Raw genomic sequence first — 26,224 nt, forward strand, 5'->3', positions numbered from 1 at the left:
CCAAGGGTTTAAATAAACTCCTCACACCTGCTCCAAATCAAGGACAATCAGGCGCACACACCTGACCCTGCACTGTGGTGATCACCTCACCGAAAATGAGTTCCCCTCACACTGAGGCTCAAGAGAGAACCTTTACGTTTCTGGGTCACTGCTTCGTTTGTCAGATGGTCTGTGGTTTATGGATACAAGTTCATAAGATTTGTTACATTCCCATCAACCTTAGCTGTACCTTTGGTTAAGTGTTAGTGAGCAAATGTTAGCATGCTAACAAGCTTCATTAAGATTGTGCATTGCCACTTAACATGCTGATCTTAGCATTTCACCAGATTCACTAAAGGTCTGGATGAGACTCTTAGTTTGCTTTCTGAATTTTCCCACAAAAACTCAATTTTGTTTTAGCCCTTGAAACAAATAATTTGAAGCTAAATACTGAGATTGTGTCTGTAGCTAACACTTTTTCATCATCACGTTTGAAAAGACGACAGTTATGCTACATCTCTCCAAATTACCACTATATGGTCAATTTAAAGAAAACTAATAAATTAATAGTGTGCTTCACAAATATAATATTAACAATTTTTTGATGAATTGTTTCAGTTATTTTTCTGGAATAATCTTTGTCACTTTCACACCAACAGTCACAGACAGCACTGAAACAAAAGGCACACATTCCCCAGACTTTCGAAGCAAAAGACGAAGGGATATTTGATAAATCTGCTCCCTCTTTTAATAATTTGCCTCAAAGTTAATTGCTTTAAGGAACAAAACATTGTGCGAGGATTACAACACGAAAGCCGGTCAGTGAAAAATGAGCGAAAAACAAAACGGAAACAGATGCAGCTGAGGAACTGACTGCCAACACAAACAGTGTCAGAGGCTTGCTCGGATGCATCCATTACCATTGCAGTTCCCTGAAAAAGGTCAGATTCCTTCGGTCCCTGAAGGAGTTTGGTGACATTTGTGAATAATGTTTTGTTGAGTTTAAGTCACTCCTTACGCATGTTTGGTACACTATCACATTTCCAGAGGCCTTGTTGTCGCACTAGAGAATATTGTGCATGTCAGAGCTCTGAAATGATCTCATACCAGAGGGTTTAAATGTTTCCGAGAACAGGTACTCATATTTTATGCTCGTTAATACATTTCTGTGACTATTTGAAACTATCTGCTAACAAAACAATGCAAGATTTGAGCCGATTAACAAATATGGAGCATGACTGAAGAATGTATTATTCTCATTTAAACCACAGAAGGTTTTTTTCTTTCCATTTTCCTGTTAATTTTCCACCAAATATGCTAGAAGATTAAGTAGAATTTACTTTAAAAGAACCGTGTGATAAGGTTTAATAATGTTTTCACAGAATGATTAATTATTCTACTTTGCCAGCAGCGGTGATTAACCCTCTGAACGAAAGCAAACCTGCAGAAACAGTCAAAACTGTCTCTGGGATCTTTTGATAAGAGTCTGCGTGATAGATCCAAAAGTATGTTTAATGTGGTAACCACTTTATGGTATTGAGTTTCAACCTTTTCACGCAGAGTGCTATACCAACACGTTGCCATCTAAACTTGGGAAAACACAGATAATATCTACCCAGGGTCTAAAACAGTTTGCTGATGGCTTAACACCATAAAACTATAGTGCTGTTTTTGTTTACTCAAGTGTCATTAAAAGGCAGAGGGCGTGGGTGCCGCAGGATCCATGAGCACCCATGAAGCTCATTACTCATTTAGTTCCCCATAAAAGACAGCAGAGCTACCAGTAATCGACAGCATTGCGGTGAAGACTTCTGGTAGATCTAGAGTTTGTTGTACACTTTTTTAAGAAAAGACTGATCTGTTGTTTGGTGGGAGAGAATACAAGAACATTCTCTCATTTCCCTTGGTGATATCTGTGGTTGGCGGAAAACTTCGCTGCTGTCAAAGCTTCACCAACAGGATTTCCATCCACCCAAAGTTGGTCAAGGACTGAGCGGTTAGAGCTTTCAACAGAGCTGACAACACATGTTTATTTAGGAGTGGAGGTATAATCGCTGCTTTGGAGGCTGCCAACCCTCTCTATATCACAACCGCGCTGCCCTTAAATGATGATGTTTTCTGACAGGAGGAGTGGATTGTGTTTGGCATCCAGATTTAAATTGTGGGAACACTGTTCCTTGATGATTGACAACTGAGTGGACTTTGATTGGTTCCCCTGAGAATTAATAATGTTTCTCTTTGTGTGTGTCTTAGGGAGAGAATAATGGTCAAAGAACAAAATAAGGCAGACAGACTACATACATGGACTGTTAAACAGTGATCCTATAAGTGGGGTCCAAGACCCCCTGTAATAGTCCTTGATGGGATTTGAGTGGGTAATCAGCTATTTGTTTGCTATATTCAATCATATTTAACATGGCTTCATCCATGAGAAACTATTTTGTGCATATTTTCAATCCCAGCTTGACAAAATTGAGAGCCCAGTCAGTGGTCCTTATATTTAAAATATGAAGATAAAGGTACCGTCGAATATAAATTAGGCATGTGTAGGGCTCCAAGGACTGTTAATACTGTTAAATACTAATACATATGCAACATCAGGTTAGACTTGCAAATTAAAGACATATAGAATAATTTATTATGTTAGCAACATCTAGTAAGATTGTATAATATAAAGTTCAGAGAAAAATGTTCATGTCGCAAATTTTAAATGCACAACAATCACTGATTGGCTGTAGCAAAGAAAAATGCCTGTGTGGCTTCCCTCCATCAGTATTGTCTTCAAGAACATGTAACATTTACCTGGAGTCTACCACACCACCTACAAGAGCACCCAGTATCCTCCTGTTTTCCCTTTTTTTGTTTGGCCTCTTGTGAGGTTTGGAATGTGATCGTAGATTGGAAAAATGAGTGCCAATTTAAAGATGTATATACGCTAAGTCACTCAGGTACATTACATAACTAACACAGCACATACATTTTAAAGCCTACATTACTTAACTGAAGCACACGTTTATGTAATGCACATATGTTAAACATTGCATGACTTAAGAGGATGACTACTTCTTTTAAGCAGGAAGGCAGGAATTCAACTCTGGTGTCTGGTGAAACTCAGGTGTTTGAACCATCCATTGCCTCTGACCCCCAGAACAAGTTGACTTTCTTACAATTTTTTTTTACTATCAATACTATTCAATAAAACAGTGAAGTACCAGAAAGCTTTAGAGGGGTACCACTTCTCATATGTTGAGCCTCTTTTCAGGTGGTCATATTAGAGAACTGGTGTCTTAGAGCAGGCTCCGTACTGACAGATTATGTCCATGGTTTCACATTTCTTCTGTATTAAAACATGTAAAAGTAAAAGTCACCTATCAGTTGGTGGGCCCTTGAAGAAAATCTTTTGAATTGAGGTCAGTGGTCTAATTTGTTTGACTTTTGGGGTCATTGTCAAGGGGAAAAAAGTTTGAGGAACACAGCTTTGAGCTTCAAGGGATTCACTTGCACGCTTTAGTCCCAGGTAATTTGAAAAACATCAAGTTTTCCACCTAAAAACTCAAATATATAATTCAAAAGGATCAAGCCTGGCAAAAACAACAGAAAGTACACAATCTGGCCAAAAGAAAGGTAATATTTGCTCAGTGTTGGTGGTATTGAGATCAGCAAGCCTGGAGAGTATCACTGTTAGGACCATGTCCTGAATAAACACTGACAAAGAAAAGTGAGCACTGCGCACAGGAATGAAAACAACATTTAGCTTTGCAGTTATTCTTGACAGCAAATAACAGTTTTCACATCTGTAACGTAGAATGGAGGGTCAGTAGGCTACAACAGCTTCTATACACACGTGAAAAACGATCTATTGATCTGTTTTCTCTTCTGTGTTTTAAGTGGATGAACATAAGGCCAAAATGAGTTCCGCTTCATCAAACAGAAAGAAAAATTAGCCAAAAGGGGGGTTTTACCGTTCAGTACCTCTCTCCGAATTATTTTTCAAGCAAAAACATGATTCAGAAATATTATCATGTCTTAAAGCATTAGCAGTTAAAGAATAAATAAATATTGTTTACCCTGCTTCTGATTTTTTTGGACATAACACACCTGTCCTCGATCTGCTTTTATGAGTACAGGTTGTGCTCATGTTAACCTTGTTGTTAAGCTTAGAGTATTTTCTAAAATAAAACAATGCCACATACCTGCTGATTTCAGGCTTCATGATGACTAATGTTTTCCTGTTGTCCTTATCTAAGTACATGAGTGTACACGTAATTTTGTTTTAAACGTGATGTACTTCTTGAAAGTTTTGTTGAACTCAAACTAAATGTATTTTTGATCAAGGTCACTGTGATCTCACCTGGTGCCCTTCAGATGAACACGACATAATTTAAAACATTTATTTGATTCACTTGATCCAAATTATCTCTGTCATCTGTAATTACTCAGTGGAAAGTTTCCTCTCTACAGGGAACACAGCGGGACAAATGTACCCTGGCATTATTTTCTACTGTAAATACTTGTGTCACAACCTCTCCTCTTCAATAAAGGCCTACTCATGTCTTCTTTTTTGGGACTGTGTTTTCTTTCAGATATGTTTAAAGGATGAATATATCCCCCAGCGGACAACAGTTACACAGTCTTTCTGTGGGAAACACATGGGTGGATGAAAACGGCATCTTGACTGGTTGGAGGATACATAAACCCCCCTGCAAGGCATTCAGTTTTGTCAATTATTATTAAATCCCTGCATGTTAACCTCTTTTCATCTTTTAGTGACCGGATTTAATTATATTGGAACTCACTGTTTGCTCACTTACAATAAAACCCTGGTGTAGTTTGTTTGAATGAGAACCCAATGAACCCAACAACCAGCACAAACCACTGCTTGACTCATGTCATGGCAATTTCTATTACAACTAATAGTTAGCATAAAAGTAGCAATCGGTTAACGATACTTACTATCTCCATCCAATTCACATCACATCAGCAGAAGAGCTTGTGGTTGACTCAACAACATATTCTGGTTCAACAACTGATTGACTCCTGGGAATTTTGTCCAGCTCCTTTTGTTTACCTATGAAGACTGATATGATGGCGTACAGGCCAGCCCTCCTGCATTGCAGTATGGGCACAAAAAGACCCAAGGGGAAAAATGCAATAAGGGATCATTCAATCATCTGAATCGGAACAAAGGAAATGAGCCATAGGTGTGAAAGCACCCAAAAGAGTGATCACATATCACTTCTGGATTCAGCTGCTCGGAGGATGAGAGGGAGGATGACCACCTGACATCATCACCATGCTCAGTCTATGTTTTCTTTCACAGCATAACAACTGAAACCAGATGTTGAGGAGTGGAAATTAACCCAAAACCTATTATAGCAGGTCTGTACTTATGTTGACCTACATATCTCAATCCAGTGAAGTACCGCTATGACGAAGGGCTGACGAAGGCAGGGGAATTTAAGAGGAATCATCAAAACCTGGGCTCAAAATAAGTAAACAGTGTATAACTCTGATATTTAAAGCACATTCTCATTATTTTTAGTTTGCATGCACGAGAAATTAGAAAAGTGAAATAAAGCTAAGCCAAAGTTTGTCTGGCTGGACTTCACAGCTGCTCCTTATCAACTCATGATACTGCTGCCTGCCCGATCAGCTGCACTTCATCTCTGTATCAAACATTTTGTATGTTCAACAAACCCTTAACACGCTCGCTGTAACAATACAATTTTCATTTCTTATACTCAGGTGTGGTTTTCAGGGACAGCAAATTACAGTGATCGGCCAAGAGGGTCACACATTTCCGAACACTTGGAAGAATCCCTAACACTTCAGTTTGGTGTCCAATCAATGCAAACACACCTGAGATGAAGCCACAAAAGGCTCAAACAGGAGTACTTTTCTCCATGGACAATGTCCTCAAGAAGCTCATGTTTGTTTCCTTGTTAGCAGAAAACAGCTCCTCACACTGTTGTTTCCTTACTCCTAATTTTTTTTTGTTGCTCTCGTTAGGTTGCTGCAGCTAGCATTGTGAGACCTGCCAACAATTTTACCTGCTAGTTATCACTTGTATGTTGCCAGTGCAATTTTATTGCCCACATCAAGTCTTTAAAGTTAATTGTTTGCCATCTTTGCTTCATGACTATTCTGCTTCTGATTTGGAGTTTGTTATTAGCAACAAAAACAAAAGTAGTGAGAAAATTGGGCGACAAAGAGCTAGTGTTAACTCTGCATTGTCTTGTCTGAAGGTCTCAAAGTGATCATGTCGTCAACAATGAAAAGTCAAAAATATCTCCAACTAGAGATCATTTTTTTGGTATTTTCTGCTTTCCAAAGAATGTTCCTGACATTATTTTAAAAATAAGTCTTGGAACGATTGAGCAGATTGTGAAATGGAAGCGTCATAAAATGTCTTGACCCATTTTCTCTTTAACTGGATCAGCAATCTACGTGTAGAGTCAACAAACGATTAAACCATAAATTCATCAGAGAAGAGGGGGGAGTAGACCCGATGACATAATAAGGGGAACCTGCCTGTGAATCTGAAACCTGTCTTAAATGAGGAATGGCTCCATAACTAGAGAGGTCAAATTTTCATCAGGCAGAACAAAGGTTTATGTTTTTTGGCAGATGGATCTTTTTTGCATCAATATGCAGGTTAGATAAGATGAAAGATCCTCCCTTTATCAAAAACAGGGAGAACAAACAGGAATAAGTATTCAGTGCCAAGACTGAGCATGATGTTCCCCAGAGTCTCACTACTTAATCAGCGGCAGCTGCATAATTCGGAAAAACGGAAGAGATGCTTTTGCAATAAATGATACTTTTTTTTTTATGTTGTGATAATGATTTCTTATAAAAATCACCTTTGCTCCTCTGAACTCCATAATATTTCATTTTTTTTCTAACAAGGTCTTATAGATAAAGGGATTCTTTGAACCTAGACATGGATTTTATTTACAACAAGAATAAATACACAAACAAAACAAAATATTTTACAAGTATTAAACTTCAAGAGACTTTTATTTCAGGATTCATTTTTCTCTAGTTTTCCTGTCATGTTGTTATGCTTCTGGCTGATAAGAGGCTTTGCGTCGCACATTTTGATGCCAATGTAAAATCAAAGTGCTTTGTAGAGGGTAAAAACAAACAAAAAATAAATAAACAGGAAAACAATGAATGACTTAGCTCACAATATTATTTAAAAAACATTAATTAAGTGGCCTTGCACAAATTCATGCAACACACAAACATGTGAAGAACAGGTATTGTGGAGAGCACATTCACAGGACCATGCACACATACATATTCACATAGAGACAAACTTAACTACCGAAAGTAGGAAAGAAAAATAGTGTTTCAAGATCACTCTTGGGGGCGGCAATAGCTCAGTCCATCGGGACTCTGCTTGGTATGGAAGAAGTTTGGCAAGTGGACTGGTGGCTGGAGCGGTGCTGGTTCACTTGGCTGGGCACTGCCGAGGTGCCCTTGAGCAAGGCACTGAACCCCCAACTGCTCTGGGTGCACTGGTTGATGGCAGCATCCTCGCTCTGACATCACTCCCTAAGTGCATGTCCACTGCACGATTGTGCATAAAATTGAATGTATGTTTATACCAAATTGTGTGTGTAGCATGTCCAAAAATATAACACGAATGGAAAAATTGAATTTCCCCCATGGGGATTAATAAAGTATATTTCTTCTTCTTCTCTCTTAAAAACACTTGACGTATCCACAGTCCTCTTTTTCCACAAATGGCTCCATGGTGAATAGATACACCTTCACCTGTTTTTGTTTCATCTTTGTTACATTCAGGAGACTCGTACATAATGAGATGGGATCTGATTGGGTTGTTGTCAGTGAGCAGGTCAGAGAGATATTGAAGTTTAGAGTTTTATAGACAGCAGCTGTAATGTTAGAAATTCCTTCCTGTACTAAACTGGAGGCGACTATTCTCTTGAGGTGGAAATTAAGTGATTGATTTGCTTTGTTGTTGTACTTGGGAGTTTTCACCTATTTACACTTTACTTTGGTATAACAACCCTTTAATTTTGATCCCTACACCTGGTCACAAATGGTTGTGCTTTCTACTTCTTTTTAAAAGTGATGAAGTACAGAGCCTGACATGAACTCACAGTATGACAAAAGTCGAATTTCAATCAGTTCTTCTACTCATAGAGCATCGTGCTCTTTTCAGGCTATATATTGTAACCATGCAACCTATGTAGTAGCTTTTGTGATACACAGCTCAAAAAACTATTGATCTCATGCTTTCTTCCAATTGGCCAGCTCTCTAGAGTCCTCTTCTACAGTTGCCATGCTATAAAGGCCCCCTTATCAACCAGAAAACCCCAGCAACAAAGAACCAAGCAAGGACTTTCTGTTTGATGAGTATTATGTTTATTATACTCTTTTAAGGAGATTCACCAACCAGTGATGTCACAAATTGAGTAAGTCTTCCTCTCTTGCAATTTTTGTTCCCCGATAAGCAAATAAATACGTTGTGTTGTGACAGTAAACTGAAGTGGTTTGAAAGTTATTTTGCATTAATTGGACCCATCTACGTCAGGCAGCTCTTTCTAAAAAATGATGTCTGTATCACAGTATGAAACCAGTGAATGCTTAAACCCTGGATGGACTATCTTGATTACTGCAAGAATAATGAAACATAAGAACGGACACGATTCAGCTCACATGAGCTCACTGCTTTGACATTGTGTTTGGCTCTCTATGATATATGCTCTGTTTGGAAACCGCCCTCATAATAGTCTCTCTTGATCGTTATAGAAATGCGTCATCATAGCTCATATTTACTTACGTTACATTGATGCATCATGAATTATGTGAACAGAAGTATTAATTTCTAAGACTGCCATATACCATAACCCTGGTGTTGAAACTAAACCTGGAATATTATTGAGCATCTCTGACAATGAAATAGCAAAACAAAAACAACAGCATTGACAAATTGAAGACAATGGAAAAGAAATACAGATGAATCAAAGATTAATCACCTTGCAGTCGTTATGATCCAAACTTATCAAGATGATGAACCAGAGATCCAGACGTGCAGCCCCAGGGGTGTATGCACTAGGTTTATGGGAGTGGTTAATGGTCACGTGTAAGCTTAAAGTGGCTCTTGCCAGTGCATGTGTCCGTGTGTACGTGCCTCCTTGCATGCATGATTACATTAGATCAGCAGAACCTCCTGTCAGGCTTTGATTATCAGGCCTCTCAGAGGCTCTGTGTGAGGAAGGCAGGAGAGAACATGCAGCAATAAGCAGGTTAATGTCAAATAAAGGTCCCATCAGACCTGAGCGCCTGAGACTAAACAGACTCCGGTTAATTTCACAGCTGCAGGCCGAGAATACTCCACAAACACAAGACCTGTATCATATGAGATCTGCAGAAGATGGGTTTCTCTTTTTCTAGATTTCTCCTCTGTCTTCTCTGGTACATGACACCAGCATTTCAGAAGTGACCAGCACCAAAGCATCGGAGACAGAACTATAGTTGTCCATCACAAACATTACCTTTTCATTGTTTTGTTACCTGACGACTAACTCTAGTGAAAGCCTAAGGCTGAAATACATTTTTTCCATGCACTGCCATTAATCTTTATCATTAAATGTACATACATTTACATTGTTGCCAGTGTTGACATCTTTACAGTGTTTACTTTCAGTCAGCACCAACTGCCTCTGAGGAGTTTTTGAGTTTAGCATGCCAGCTTTGTTTGTATGGCAGGCTTAATTGAAGCTTAAATTCCCATCATTACTTATTTACATCTATAATTTACAACTGGATCTTGGCTTAACTGAGAAGAATCTAAAATTGATTGAAAATTATAGCAAGAACAAAGCCTAGTGTTCGCAGAGGCATGCAAAAGGTTTGGATTAAACTCCAATGTACCTAATGAGAGTGTTACTTGTGACTAAAATACATGCACAAGATTTCACAAAACACAATGACGTAACAGAAAAAACAGCATCATATCACAAAACATGTGTGCATGAGCACGAGCTGTGCTTTTAAACTACTACGACAAAAAAATTGAAATATAAATTCCTAAAGAGGTGTGTACTTCAAAGTTGGCCTGTGGTGTGGCGGACAGGGCTGCTACCTTTCAACCCAAAAGTCCCACGTTTGAATCCTGGTTGGGGAATGTCCATGGGAGACTGAAATGAAAAACTTTCCTCACACTGAAGTTCCAGCTGTGCTTTTTGAAGCCCAATATCGAAATGGTGGAATGAAAAGACTGATAACAGAGGGCTCATTGAAGCAGCCCCGGGGTGTTACGTATTGGCCTGCTTCCTTTCAATCTGATGGTTCTGGGTTAAAAACCTACTATGGGATTCCAATGTGAGATGGAACTGTGCTTTTAAACTACTACTACTACAAAAAAAATGTTGGAATGAAAAGACAAAAAATAGCACCTGTACTGGTAAGCAGCTGTGGTGTTGTGGTGGACAGGGCCTGATGGATCTGGGTTCAAGTACAGTGTAGGGTCAGAACAAGGTTGAGGCAGGGTCAGTATAAGGTTGAGGCAGGGTCAGTATAAGATGTAGGGACAGAAGAAGGATAAAGGAAGAACAAAAAGCAATGAAAATCACCATAAAAAGGAGAAAAACCAATGAGGAACATACAAAAATGAAAATGGACCAGTGGAATAAGGTGGTTGAAATAAGGTTGGTAAACATCATTGTGTTTTGCCATTTAGGGCCACCGTACATTGTCCTCCAAGTACCTTTTATAATCTACCTCAAACTTGTAACATAATAGGAAATAATGAAACAGATATTCTAATAATTCTCAAGGAACTTAATTATAAGCCAAAAGCCTGTGATGAGATCTTCTCTGCAACCTGTCGAATACACTCGTTGACTTGAAACGTGATCACCTTTGATGTGTTTCATTTACATTCATTGTCACTTGCCTTTTGTGATTTAGGTAGAAAAAAGAAGTTACATTCCCCTTCAAGCACCGTATCAGCCCCCTGCGGGCGGAAACAAAGCATTCAGTAATGATTCAGTTTATATGCAGGGAAATGACAGGATGCACACTGTGGGTGCTTTCTGAGAAGCAGACAAGCTTTACTGCTAACAGGAGTGAATTCATCTTAAGGAAAGTAGGTCAGAGAAACAAACAAACATCAAACTTTCTCTGTTGTTTCTGACATGACCAATTTTTTATTTAAAAAGCACATTTTAACTGGTAACAAAAACTATAGCTACTTGCATTAGCTACGTAAATCTGCAACACAACCAATCATAAATTGCAGCAGATTTTTGTTTGTTGTTTTGCAGAGTACTGGGGTTTGTCTCAGGAATTCAATCATATTTAGGGGACTTTGAACAGTTTATGGAGCGCCGCCTGCAAGCTAGTTCAGGCAGACAACTCGAGCTGCGCTCAGTCATACTGACACGTCATCATCCTCCCTATCAGCTGATCTCAACATCCTCATTTGGCGGTCTATTTAAGCTGCATGTCTCCCCGTCTCTGTCTCTACCTCTGCTTTGCAAGTGCTCCTGCTGTCCTGCTCAGTGCTGTGTGCAAACTTTGTACCCACCTCCTCCCCGGCATCCACCTGCGGGCTCCGAGGGGGGTTAGTCCTATCTCATTGCTCCTAAATGTATGCATTTAAATAATGTATGCTGAGTAATGAGGTTCGGAGCCCATACGCCAAACACTATACTGTATGCTGCAATAAACTTTATCTTAAGTGAACGTGAGTTGTCGTACTGAAATCAGGTAGTGATAAGAATGCTGGTCCATGCAGATGTGAGTGTGTATCCACAGTCTGTATCTATGACTTACAATGAACTATTAACCCAAGACCTTTTAAAGATCCTGCTTGTATCAAGTACTAAGGGTCCTTTTTGTTTATCCAAGCAGCAAAACAGGAGGACAGATTTAACAGAGTAAATATCTCCTCACGTTTGCCCTAGTCCCGTCTGTTAGTGCCTGGTGTGCAGGAGAATACATTTTAGCAATTAATTTGCTGAAGGGTGCGTCATAGTCCTTAATGTGTGTCCCAAAAAAGGCACAGTCAGGCTGTGAGCTTGAATGCAGCTGCAGTAAACAGCCTTTACCTCCTGGCTCCTAAGTCCTCTTCAACTCCACAGAGAGGCCTAAACTGTAAAAATGAATTAAGATCATTGTCAAATCTTATGACTAAGACATAAATATTTATATCGCATTTTTTTTTCCAAGTTGAAAATGTCAAATTCTAAGGTGTCCAACGCACCTTGTGAATACATAAATCTACTCCCTTAGAAGTGCATCAGCGAAGAGGTATGCTCTTCTGTTTTTCAAGTCAGATGTTTAGCAAAGAAAAACAGAAGTTCTGCTGTGATAAATTCAGAACAGTTGTATATAGTTTAGGACCTGATTTTGGTCTGAACATGATATAAGAAGATTTCTATCTTGTGCCCAAACTGTCTTCTGGTGATTATCAGTTAATATGGTTAGATTATGATGTGATAATGATATACTGTATAGTCTGAAGATGTTACATAACTACTGCCGGAGATCACAGAGTCAGCCTAATGTCTGCTGATTAAAGATGATTACTGTCATTACAAAAGGACAGCTCATTAAAATGTTCTTTACACTTTTTGCTGAAACCGCATTAGATCCTGCCTTATGACATAATTTGTATGATTTTTCTCTATTTTCTTTGAAATGTGACTGAAGACAATGAAATGAAAATTCATCTTCCAGGGTGAGCTGTCAAAACCCTTATTGGAAGGGAAAGCATTTTTTTTATGAAAACATAGGCTCATTTAAATTTGATGCCAGCAACACGTTTCAAAACAGTTGGGACACAGAAAATGAAAAACTGAGAAAGTTGTGTGATGCTTAAAAAAACACCTGGAGGAACAACTCCTAACTAATAGATGAATTTGCAACAGATTGGTAACATGAATGAGTATAAAAATGACACTAGGAGCAGTAAAGATGGAAGCAAGGTCACCACTCTGTGAGGTACTGGATAGTTTAAAACAATTCTGAGTGTTCCTGAGCATAACATTGCAAATATTTTGGGGAGTACTTTACAAAATATAATTAAAAGATTCCGATAATCTGAAGAAATCTCTGAAAAGGGACAAGGCTCAACACCCATACTGCATGGCTGTGATCTTTGGGTCCTCAGGCTGCACTGCATTAAAAATAGACATGACTATGTAGTGGAAATCACTGCAGTGGGTTCAAAATCACATCCAAAAATCATTGTCTTTGAACACAATTTATTGTTGTAACCACAATTGCAGGTCAAAACCGTACTTGCAAAGAGAAAAGTGTGTCTATACTTGATCCAGAAATGGATTGCTTGAAAAATTGTCCTGCATTCTGGCAAATAAATCAGAATCAAAAATACTTTATTTATCCAGGGGAGGGAAATTCTGTTAATGTGGCTTTCTTTTTGGAAATCATGGAGGATGCACCCTCTGCTCTAAAAGGGGGAGGGATCACTTGGCTTCAGTTTCAACATCTGATATGCTGTCCACCAAATTCTGTTTTTATTCATATTTTACCTAGCGTGACAATTTTGGGGGAATTTAAGTTGTATGTCGGACAAAAAAGTTCATCCAGCTTTTCTCATAACAGTCAAATGTGTCACACAAATTATATTCTGCTGATGTGGAATTGAATGGAGACAGTTCAGCCCATGCTATCTTTATGCTATCAGTTGTAATGGAATTTCCTTGTAGCTGTATAACTGAATCTTTTACTTCTTGCCTACACTTAGTTGTGTTATGAGTCAAGAAGCTACTTGTCCCCTTGCAGGGTTGATTGTGGCACCTACAGTATGTCTGAACAACTTCTCCATGCATGCATCAGTCTCTTGCAGGCATGTTTCTAGTTTTTTTAGGGGATCTAAAGGAATTGGTTCTCCTTTATATGGTTCAACCCCAAAAGCTTATTTTCTTGTTCCTTATTTGCTGTCTTTACAGCTATGGAAGCATGATCATGTTGAATTAATTCACACAAGATATGGCAATCAAATAGCTGGAACATTATGCAAAAATATGCAGATTAAAAAGAGCTGCTACAGTGTTTAGCAGCTCTAAGGCAATCGATTGATAACATAACTACACACAATTTCAGTGTATAACAAAGATCACTTTATTTGTGAATAATCACATATAAATATGACAATAACATAATTTGATAAATAACTACATACAATACCTTGTGCACTATTTATCACAGTATACATTCGGATGAAACGTTTTAGCATGCAAGACCACCAAAACATGTTACATAAAGTAATGTTAACATTCACAGTCTCCTACACAAACAGGGAGGAATAATCATCTGAAGAAAACGGTTTGATTTACACAGAAAATTGATTGAATGAATCACGATGTCACATTCTCTTCGACTGTTTGGTAACAAAATGACAAGACAGATGATCAATACTGTAATGTCACAGCTTGCATAAAATTCCCACAAGGAGTAGACAAAGCTAATGTTTGTGTGTCTCAGAGATATGTTCTATACATGGCCAGTTTTTTCCAGGGGACTATAAACATCAACACATAATATATAAGTTACACAAGAGGAGACAAATTGGCTCAGCTATTGTTAGTTTTCTTAAGTGGTTATGGAAAAAACTTGAATTAAAAAGAATGCCTCTTTGTGAGTTACAAAAGCAAAGAAAAACACCAGTGTTGTGTTTTAAATGCCTGTCACTGGGAAGGTGTTGGACTTGTTAGTCTGAAACTTGTTGCAGAAATCGCCCCTTTTCCATCTTTCACAGAAAATGTTCACAATGAGGAAAGTATGGTGGCCCTGAGGTGCAAATCACAACGGCATTTCAGAAAACATAACAGCAAATCAGAAAACACTATGGCAAATCAGAAAACAAAAATTTTTGATTAGCCGTAGTGTTTTCTGATTTGTCGTTGTGAGAGATCAGCAAAGAGATAACATGAACCACTTTGTCCACAGGGGGCGCCAAAACCCACACAAACTAGAGGCGCATCACAGGAGCTTTAATGTTGTCCCAAAAAATATAAGGGGATAATGAATGTTATGGAAATCTGTCCAGTTCAAATCTCATCATGGTTATTTTGGTGTTCCTGTTCTCATTAATAATATTTATTGTGGCTATTTTGAATTAGAACAACTATAGAGCAACATTGGCAGTTTCAAAAGTATTGTCCGTTGTACTTTACAGGTGCATATGACAGAAGCACATTGCCATCAACAATCCCTACCGAGGCATCTTTATACTGGAACTAAAAATTAAGCTTTATATGCTGGATCATTTTATATCCTTACTCAAATTAACAAAGTTCTTCACACTCAAAGGAGGGCTGTTTCGTAGGAGTCAATGTAGCTTGTATTATTTACTGTTTTTTTTTACTGAGTAGAAATATGACCTGGCAATGACTCTGCGGGCAGTTTGTGTTTAACAACACATCAGGTGATGCTGGTGGTCTGGCGGTCTAAGCGTCACATATAGAGGCTATGGTACTTGTTGCAGAGATCCCCGGTTCAACTCCTGGCTGGTTGACCATTTACTGCATGTCTTCCCCCACTCTCTACTCTCCACATTTCCTGTCTCTCTTCAGCTGTCCTATCCAATAAAGGCGAAAAAAGCCCCAAAATATATATTTAAAAAAAAAAACACATCAGAGGCTAAAGCTGATCTTCATAATGCGAACATTTCAACATTTTCCGTGATAGAGTCACTAAAAAACATTGCAATTCGGGAACTATATGTTAGCTTACGAAGAATGCAATAATGGAAAATATTCCAATCAGGTATCTGCACATCACTGGACACACTACAGAAACTCCATGGCACATAAAAGTATCAAAAAAAGAAAAAAAAGTCTTCATCATATTTCACATTTATGTCTTTAAGTCACCTTGTTTCTCTACTCTATTAACACTGCACACAAACATGAGGCTCACAGTGTTAACCCTCTCCAACGTCTTCATCTTTGGCACTATCCTCTACTTGTCTCTGTTCACTTTCTGTTTATGCTCCATCGGTCAACTCCCGCCTGTTCACACAGTTTTTCTTCCCCTTCTTCTCCTCAGTAGCACTTCTCTGTGTCTGACACAGATCTTTTATCAGTTTGGAGTTGAGGAAACGCCTGTATGAGTCTTTCTCCATCAAGGTGTAGATCATCTTTTGTGCTTCATTGAAACAAGACGGGCATGGATTCTCCACGTTTTGCCTGGTTTCTTCTCTGGTTGCTGCGTCCAAATTTACCTTTGATTGGAAAGAAGCAAAAAAAAGAAGGGGGTCAAGACACTGAACAACAACCCTTATCTTAAGACCATGAACATATAACTAACACAAGGCTTTACAGGGATTATATTGTGATCATTTCAGTGGCATATGCTCCAGGAATGAGTAATTAGTTATGCTGTTCATTCATTTAAAAGATTATTCTCCATTCACAAGAGACCACAGGGATTTCTTCTTATAATCCAAACCAAATCTTGGCATCTAATAAATGTCACTAATAATCCAAATCGTCAATGTCTTATCGAACTTTTTAACCATTTAATTATTACACAGTTTTTATTTTGTATTTGTTTCCCTAACCCAGTGCTGTAGCCTCCATATTCCTTAATCTCAAAGGACTAAACTGAGTCAGGCGTCAACATTCATGCTCAACATCAGATTTTCCAGGACAGTGCGACAATCACAGAGTGCTTGAATTTAATCAGGAATGAGACATGCTCGTCCACTTTCATAACAATATAACAATCAGCTCAGAGGACTCAAGTAGTTGACGGAGAAGTTGTGCAGCTGTGTTAAAAGGTTTGTTAGCAATGCCTTTCAAAGTGTTCAATCAGGTGTTGAAGTTGAAATTCATCTTTTCCTCCTTCCATCTCTTCAACTCTGCCTTATTTGCAATGACAGTTTGAGATAACATCACCAGCATGATCACGTCTTTGATGGGAATTACCTCATTGGGAGCGTCTGCCTCGACAAACTGCTGGTAGATCTTCTTGGCTCTGGTTGCAAACTTGGCAGGGTCGGTCTTCTTGTAATTCTCACAGGCGACCCAGAAGTCCATGTTCTCCTTACTGAACTCTGACTGCAGGAAGCTGGTGAAGACCGTACGACCAGCTAAAAAAGACAGAATCACAAAAGAAATATTGAATACATGATGAATACAAACTCATGACTGTGGCACATTCATGTTGAATTAAACTGTCATTAAGTCACTGAACCCTGCAATGGGATTACGTTCATCAGTGCATACATTGGTTTGTTTGTGCTTAATGTTTTGATGTTAGTTGGAGTATACTTAAAAGCTTCATTCCACTTGAATCTGTAAAACCTTTGCTGAAAGGCTTTAAGAATCAATACATCGTATAAATCCAAGATAGTATTTTCAGACTTGTGTTTTTATCAAAAATCAGTTGAAGAAATTGTAAAAGCATTGGATTAAAAACTGTCTTTCAGTTTGTGCATTTTCCCAGAGAAAAATAAACACGTGTGGAGTAAAGCCAGGAAGCATATAAGTGATGTACTTATACAGATTTATAATGTTTTACCAAAAATGATTTCAGACTGCGCAGAAAAAAAATGCATCCTGTCTCTTGAGATACACAAGATACGTCTTTTCCAATAACTGCAGCAGTTAATGAACGAACAGATCTCAGACCTTGAGTGAGTTATATAATTCTATCAAAGTGATTAACTTTGGCAGAAGACAGATGGAGGACACCAAGATAAACACAAAAAGATCAGTCTGATGAGAGCTGACAGGAAAAGTCGGGAAAAGCAGAAAGAAGGACATGACAGAAGTTACAGTTCAGAGGAGGAGGTCATGGAACGGAGCGGGTCAGAACTCAGCTGCTTCCCTCAAGGCCATTGCTCCCCTTTAGTGTCCCTGGCTCACACAGTGTAACTCTCAGAGGGCTTATATATGTACACACAAACACACACACGCAGACACAAACACACGCTGCACTGGTCAGCGCGTCCTGAGGGGCCGATGAGTAGTGCCTTGAGACACGTAGCAGTGGTCCAGACCCTGAGAATGCTGCAGAGTGCCTGTGGGTTTGTATATAGAGCCCTCTTTTCATTGAGCACTTCAGTTCAGTTCAGTTCATTATGGTTTGAGTAGACGCTTCACTTTTATATCAGAGAAATGTTATCAATGGAACCAAAACTGCACTCTGAGAAACACTGTGATAACCCTTGTTGAGGTATACAGTGCACTGAAAGTAAACTTAAAGGTGCAGCTACTGCAGTCCCTTGATTGCCCAACAGAGCCTCCATTATCTGAGACTTCATGCTCAAACTTCCCCTTCTAAATGTCCAATAGCTTTTGACTTAATCCAGGGAATTTGTAATATACTATTTCAAGTTGCTTCTTTTTTTGTCGATCTTGGTGACCTCTCTGGGCAAAAGAGAATCTTTTTTTTTCTCCTTTTGCTAGTCCTGTACGTTATTAATGAGTTTTTAGTGTTTCCTGACACAGTCTCATCCAACTTTCATTCATCCGCTGAACTCACCATGAAATGTGTGTTAATGTAAAACAGACTGTTTCAGCCGTGTGCTGTTAATCACTTAGACTGACACTGACCCAGTGAAAATTAACAATAGTCTATCTTCCTGATGGTCTGGTTTCCTTTGTGGGTCATAGAGAGGCATCAGTATTCATTTCAGCGTGTTTCGTAACCGGCAGATAACTCCCAAGCGGCTGTTAATTTGGGAAAAAAATGGGGCCAATCTCCACTCTGGGACAGATTAACAAGATGCAGACGTTCCCTGCATCACAGTCCTTGTTAAGCTACTTATGTTGGTTATGTAGCTCTTGCCAATAGCAAACAACCCAACTCGCATTTAAGATTACATTCTGCACAAGAAACGCAAACATAACCAGGGTTTGAGTAAGATGGTTTAATTAATACTTCATGTCTTGTGTGGAATGAGGTTTGTGTTTCTCGTTTTATTACACTCATTTCCCCGAAGCTACATCTTCAACTTCCCTTAAGCGTAATACCCACCAAACTGATTCATCAAGGGATTAGAGTAGATTGATGCAACTTTATTAGCACATCTGTTATGTTCGGTTATATAAATCGCCATGAGGAAAGACGCAAGCCATAACTTCTGAGATTGCCAAAACTTTCTGAGAAACCATTAACGAGGAATGCAAAGGTCAGGATCTTGTCCGACTTCATTCCCATGATTGCAGCAACATCAGGTCACATGAGGATAATTACATTTAAGTTTCAGTGTTGTCTTTTTTAAACATAAACCACAAGAAAGATTCTGTTGGGGAAAGGATGAGTCAGATATTTGCATTGTCAGAGCCCTTTGGGGTTCATTTGAATTCTGGAAACAGGCTCACTGGCTTTATTTGGGTCAAATTCGTATTGGTATGTACTCCTCTAATTGGAAACATTAATTTAATTAACTTACTTTCACTGCTCATCACGTGGCTGAAAGACTCCTTCCATTTCTCCACCTCGGAGGCAGAAGGAACCCTGGAACACAGAGCAGATGAGTTTTTGACATGAGGTCACACAGATTTAGAAAACTTTGGCGTGATATAGAGGAACATGTAAATAAGCATGAGAGGATGAGTTTGGGTTTTACTTCTCTTATATGAATATGGAATGTTGAGAATGAAGTTATTCTAACACTCCTTGAAGCATTACTGTCTTCATTTAACTCAGCTATCTCCATTCCCTCAAGTCTTTCCAACTCAATAAGACAGCCTTGTAAGGAAGTTTTCCCTTTGTGTAAAATGTGCACTGCTAATGCAGATCCCAGCTGCGCCAATTCACTGATCAGTAATGGCTGTAAATCTAATCACATGTGCACAGCATGCGTCATCTGACATTTACAGAAAAAGCTATAGTGCAATAATGCCTCCATTGAAGGGTCATCAGCTGAGAAAAAACAGCATCAATGGAAATAATGAATAGCTGTGTACAATTAGAAAAGAGTAATCTATATTTAAATCCATCAGCACGTCATTGAGGCTCTGCAGCATGCCTTTATGTGCTGAATGGAAGCAGAGATACAGCTGCTGAACAGTCCCAGCAGGGAAAGTGAATATAAAACTGTCCATAAAGAGGTTACATGTGACTGGAAGACAAAGGTCAGGGTAAGTGTGATCAATGCTAACCTGTTAATAAAGAACAAAGGGAGGGTGTAAAGGGAGGACATGTCACTGAGGAGAGAGTGAGATGCATGTAATGTGATTCAAACTGCAGAATACACACAAGCATCAGGCTGTATCAATGCTCTCCATGGTAACACAAAACAATACCTGCAACACAATCACACAGCTTACAGAGATGCAGGTTGTGCTCAAAGCAAAGCAAAGCAAGCTCTACTGAATCAGGTTATTAACAAAAACCAGCAGGGAGCAATCCAATTGTATTTCTCATTCATTTAAACTGTTTTTCAACTTTGTGCATCAATGCAAGCTCCCTTTCTCAGGAAACCAATCTCACAAATCCGAAACACTTAAATGCTAAAGGTTCGAACAATTCATTCAATAGCAGGTTAAGATTGAGGGTTCACAGTTTGAATCTGCCCTGTAAAACTATCAAGGAAAAGAAAAGGAGGCTTTTTTTCTAGAGCATACCTGCTCTGCCTTGATTTTGTGAAGTAAAAAAATGTGTGACAGATGCACAAATACATTATTCATGATGTAGTTGTTTCTCATACTTTAAATTACAATAATGACAACTGTTTCTGTATTATCATTATTATCATTATCATTATTATTATTATTATTATTATTATTATTATTATTATTACTAGTAGTAGTAGTAGTAGTAGTATAGTAGTAGTACTAGTAGTAGTAGTAGTAGTAGTAGTAGTAGTAGTAGTAGCAGTAGTAGTAGTAGTAGTATTATCATTATTATTATTATTATTATTGTTATTATTATTATTATTATTATTATTAAGGTTTTTTTAGTAGTATTATTATAATATTATTTTATTGTATTTATTTTACCAATTTTCTGTCCGAGAGGGGAATGTGTATCCATGCAGGATTAGATTAAGATTAAGATTAATGTGCATAACTATTATTCACATTAATAAAAATTGCCCTAAAACTCAACATATCTAAGTGCCAAACCACACTTGGTGAAATGAACTATAGAACTAATCTACACATCATCCTGAAGCTGAGTTTATCATTCCACAATTTTTCACACTGGCATAATTTGGTTGCACTGGTTGTTGCACAATGCTCTACAACTTACTTGCCTTTACTCCATTGGTTATATTTAATGAAAGATGATCAGAACTTGTCTTGATTTTTTGTGACTTTGGGATCAGATAAAGAAAAACAGATATCTCCCAACAATCACAAACTGAAAAAGAATATGAGTTCCTCTGACCTCTTTGCAGCAGCGGCATTTGCAGTCTTCTCTTTCGTCTGTTTCTGATCCGCCGTTTGGGGTTCAGGCTTCTGGAGCAAGAAGCTGATTTTATGCTTGATGTCTTTGGCACTGGAGAGGCAGAGAAGAGGACTGTGAGTGAAATGCATCAGAGTCGATTGCAGTTTGTTTGGAGAACAAATATCTGCACAAAGACATGCTTGTAAGATGATCTGCTTTATGTAAGCAAGGGATCAGAAACGCTCTTCTCTTCATGCATGTCCCTGTTGTTTTGAAGTGTTCTTACTGGGTTGAAATAGCAAGTGTTTCATTTCAACTCACAGGGAACAAAGCTTGTCCGCGTTAGCTATTACAAAGTTTATTGTGGCAGGAATATAATATCGCTTTTATCCAGTGTTCTTACCTTTTCAAGCATGTTGCAGGAAGCGTTGCAAGTCCTTTACACATTGTTTAATGTTGAAGATCCAAAGTCAGCGCTGGTACGATAAAAGATGACAGAGAGGCAGTGATGTGATTGTGAGCAGCAGAGTTTTATAGCAGCCTTCTCTGGTATTAAAAAGCAGGCTGAGAGTGTCTCCACCCCCAGTAGCTGTAACAATGACAGAAAACTGACCAATCACACCAGACAAGGAGAGAAGGGGAAAATAACAGAAAGGGAGGAGAGAAGTCAGGGAAAATTTGCAACAGATGGATTAATGTAAGAAAAACATGCTTTAGGTGTTTTTCCTCTGATGGAAGGTGTGGTGAGGATGTTTGGAATTACCTCATTGATCTCTTGCACGTGGAAATAAAGATGGTTGCTCAGTTCAACTGAGCTCAAAAGGAAATTCAGGCATGAACTCTACCATCTGTTTGTGACAGTGAATTCATCCTTGAATTATTTTTGCACGTGCACTAAATTAACCAGTAGCCAGGTTTGTTCGCTCATGGAAAAACGTATTTCTTCCACTGTTCTTTCTTGGTTTGTCTGCATTTATTGAAGGGCTGAATAACCTTGTTTGTGTCTTCTATTTCACTATGAATGTGCCGATGTTTTCATGATGTACAAGATCAGAACATGTGTGGGGTGGTGGGGCATGGTGAAGGCTCAGCTGCAGGGGAGAGGTGTGGGAGGGGGTTGTGGGAGCAGTGCTGAGGTTAATTGACACAGGTGAAGACTGTTTATTGATTACTCTCCTCTACCTTGCAGTAGCATGCTGGACCTGGCAGAGAGACGGTAAGAACCGGATGTTGAATTATTGTGTATTAAAAAAAAGAGAAGGTCAATGTGGACGTGTGTGGTCATTAGGTTGATGAACCCTTAAACAGAATCGTGTGTTACAATGTGAAAACAGGGAGAAGAAGAACAGGCAAGAACAAGCATCGTGCATTCATGCTAAGCTTCTGCAGAATGGAAGTACTACGAAACAGTCTGGCCAAAAGTACCATTGCTGCCTGTGTCTATAACATGCAGTACAGTTGCATACTATACTATGGTACTACATTTTTTCAACTCTGCACAGTTTGCGACAATGACCAAATAATAAATAACCTGCAGAGACGAAAATGTGGAAGATATGATGTTGAATTCTGGTTCCTTTTGCTTTGCTTGGATTATAGTTTGAATATTGTATAATGTTTTAGTTGTAACCTGCCAAAGGACTGAAGATGTGAACTAGCTCTCGGCTAACTCCGGTATAAGCATGTGTAATGCATGGCCCTTTACAAATCACATCAAATAAATGTATAACACAGATAAAAAATCCAAACGTACAGCTTAAAGGGACAGTTTGGTTTCGGGGTGGGGTTATGTGAGGTTCTCCTGAATAGTCATTGGGTATCAAGGTTCAAGGTTAATTAATTTGTACCCGTAGGTAGATTTTGTTTGCAGTGAGTCAGACTCCTCTTTACATCAAACAACAAACAGCACAGGACAGGACATGACATACAAAGTGACAGAGTGCTCAGTACAAAAAAGGTAACCCTCAATAATAACAAGAAATGAGCAATCAATAAGAACAAAGTCAATAAAAACAAGATAGAAATGACTGCTGGAACAAAACTGATTTTATATCCCCTGGTTGTACAGGCTGGTACTTTATACCTCTGTCCAGATGTGGGAAGCTGAAATTCATGATTTAATGTGTGGGAGTCACTGTTTAAAATGGAGCCAGTCATCCTCTGTAACTGTCGGATATAAGAGGAATCTGGATGAAGCTGTGACTCCCCGATCAGCCTGCTGGACCATTTTACAATCAGATTTTTAGAAGTTATATTTTGGGGCATTTTTTCCTTTAATGGATAGGACAGCTGAAGAGAGACAGGAAATGTGGGGAGTATAGAGGGGGGGAGGACATCCAGTAAATAGTTGAGGCTGAAATCGGGCCTGCGACCTCTGCGAAGAGGGCTATAGCCTCTGTATATGGGGCGTGCACTCAGACCACTAGTCCAACTGCGCCCCAACAATCTGATTTAAAGTATTTTCGTTTTTAATAGACAAGTTCCCAAACCATGGCACCTAATGGCAAAAATGATAAACAGATTCAACAAAAGCACAACAAAGTGAGGTCATTAAGGTTTTGTCAATGTGAAAGGACGACAGTTGCTGATGTCCTTTTTTACACACAACTTCACGATAAGTCTCAAAGTTCAGTTTACTCTCAACTATTGTTCCAAGATACTTGTATGTTTGGACACACTACTCAGTTTGACCCTTTATGGTCGTGACATCCCATTTGTGGGTGTGTCTTTGGAAATCAACAATTATGTCTTTCGTTTCACACATATGGAGTATATTGGGTTATGCATTGCATTTGTTTGGGGACAGAGTACCTTTACAGAATGTAAGCTACATATGTACAGCTGCAGACTGCCTTTGTGGAAACCAGCAGCAACCTTCAGTGATGAAAAATGAAGCCAATGCAGTCAGTTTGTGGAGTTTCCAACTCTCTTACGGCCCATATTAAAAAGTTTATTCCCACAGCAGAAATTCACATTGTTAGCACCTTTACAGGCAAACTTTCCACTAAACCACTGATTTAGACTGAGTTACTCATTTCTGTGTTCATACACATTTTATGGGGTGAATTTCTTTATAGCTCATCCATTTTGAGGGTAAAAGGTTACAAGTTTTACATAATAAGGGGCGGGGCTGACTTGACAGATGGGTATGCTAATAATACACTAATGGATGACATCACTGAGACTACATCCATGTTTTATACAGATTATGATTGAAACGTGTACTTTAGTCACTTATAAAAGTCCTATGTAGAGAAGAAAAACTTAAGTTTTGGAAAGTTTTGAACATTTTCCCAACCTGACCTTGACATCAGACAGCCATTTCCTCAGGGACTCTGTCTGATACAGCAGCCCATGCAAGCAGGGAATGAAAATATAAATTAAAAAAATACAGTGGAAACAACGTAAAGACTGCATTGGGGAAACAAGAGGATAATGGAAATGAGAACACAGAGGGATATCTTCAGCAAATGGCACAGGCTAAACGCCTAACTGACCCTCGAAGAACACTCCACCGCTCCAAACACTTGAATTGAATTGTATTCACAGATCATGATCCGGTGTTTATAATGTGAGTGCTGAGGGACTGTGAAGACATAAAGGGACAGAGATTTGTACGTGATGCTTTAATCTGCCCATTCATCTTGACCTTAAAGAACAAAGTGGTCTAACATCTGCAGCCTCACTCCCTGGTAATAAATGAATGAGATTAAGCGACAGGCAGGCAGATCTGGGCTCAAAGTCGGGAGGATAACCCTCTGATAAATGCATGCATGAAAATAAGCATCCCCCCCTCTTTACCTCTTTCGTCCTCCTGATACCTTTTTAAAACATGACCTCATATCTTTATCTGCAGCTCTGCACACTTTTTCTTCATCTGTTGCCTGAAAGCAGTCTGCATACTTTCCCTGAGTGATATCAGAGCAGCTGAAGCAGAAACATACCTTTGTGATTTGTAACTAGCATACGTGTCCATTTAAAGCACGGAGGGCTGCCAACGGCTCCCTTTGTTAACAGAAGATTGAATGCAAACAGTTAGGAACAAAATTGACTGCAATCACAGCTGAGGTCGTAATGGCTGTTTGGTAATTTGACAAATGTTCTACTGATAAATGTGCCGGCTCCCCCGTCATTTTCTGACAAGCAATTTCACATGGCCTGAAATGCACTTTCATCCAAAAACAACTCCATGTATAGAATGAATAAATAAAAAAAAACCTTATCACTCGGTCAAAAATGTCATGCTTTCGTGACAATACATTTTGAAGAAAGGACTTTGTTTGTTTGGAAAACATTCTTTTTTTTCCTTATTTTGTCAGTCAGAGAAACTGTCTGTATGTAATGTGACTACAGAAGTTCAAGCTGGATTTATAACCTTGGAAGTTTTGAGGTACAGTGTGTAGTAATTAGTTGCATTTAATAGAACAGAGTTTTACTTGAGAAATCTTTTTATTTTTGTTACCCTAAAATGATCCTTTTTCATTTACATAGGGGCGCGTTCTCTACCACAGAGGCTGCAATCTTGCACAGCCATGTGTCTACCACAGCAAAGAATGTGAGTGGCGCCCGAAATGCTGGTTGGAAGACAAAGAAGCAAAAGACGAGAGTGGTTATTGATGTGGGCAGAATTCATTGTGTTGAAAGAAGTTTGTACGAGTAAAAACTTGACCAATGAGAGATCATACTTATCATTCATCACAGAAGCTTCTTGTCCTCGAAGGCCACCGTCACTTCTGGAATTTCACCAAGGTTTCACCACGTTTCTTTGTACTGTACCTTAAAAGCCTTAGATATTGTAGATATACATTTTGAATGTATGTCATTGTAATTTGCTATGATTGTGTCCCAAATAAAAAGATGTTACACCCATGTTCACATGATGATGCAATAA

At 38.8% G+C, this 26,224-nt stretch overlaps 1 protein-coding gene and 1 long non-coding RNA gene across 2 annotated transcripts; one reads left to right on the top strand and one right to left on the bottom strand.

Annotated features, from left to right (window-relative positions):
* Positions 1-14,082: 14,082 nt before the first annotated feature.
* Positions 14,083-21,863, bottom strand: LOC117832392 (regulator of G-protein signaling 4-like). Its single transcript, XM_034711494.1, has 5 exons — positions 21,737-21,863; positions 21,334-21,444; positions 19,391-19,455; positions 16,917-17,080; positions 14,083-16,210 (listed from the first exon to the last, which is right to left on the bottom strand). The coding sequence occupies exons 1-5, from the start codon at positions 21,778-21,780 to the stop codon at positions 15,974-15,976; spliced, it is 621 nt and encodes a 206-aa protein (XP_034567385.1). The 5' UTR covers positions 21,781-21,863; the 3' UTR covers positions 14,083-15,973.
* Positions 21,864-22,468: 605 nt separating this feature from the next.
* On the top strand, positions 22,469-26,224 carry LOC117804908. The gene is made up of 2 exons (XR_004629290.1): positions 22,469-22,549; positions 25,825-26,224. It is a non-coding gene; the product is annotated as an uncharacterized LOC117804908 (long non-coding RNA).

The sequence above is a fragment of the Notolabrus celidotus genome, chromosome 2 (assembly GCF_009762535.1).
Source record: "Notolabrus celidotus isolate fNotCel1 chromosome 2, fNotCel1.pri, whole genome shotgun sequence".
NCBI classification, from domain to species: Eukaryota; Metazoa; Chordata; class Actinopteri; order Labriformes; family Labridae; genus Notolabrus; species Notolabrus celidotus.

What these genes read in the sequence shown, in the direction of transcription:
- LOC117832392 (XM_034711494.1), bottom strand. Translation starts at nt 21,780, where the DNA reads ATGTGTAAAGGACTTGCAACGCTTCCTGCAACATGCTTGAAAAG. An exon ending in CCACGTGATGAGCAGTGAAA is followed by an intron (nt 17,081 to 19,390) that starts GTAAGTTAATTA and finishes TGTCTTTTTTAG; the next exon opens with CTGGTCGTACGGTCTTCACC. An exon ending in AGGCAGACGCTCCCAATGAG is followed by an intron (nt 16,211 to 16,916) that starts GTAATTCCCATC and finishes TTCCAATCAAAG; the next exon opens with GTAAATTTGGACGCAGCAAC.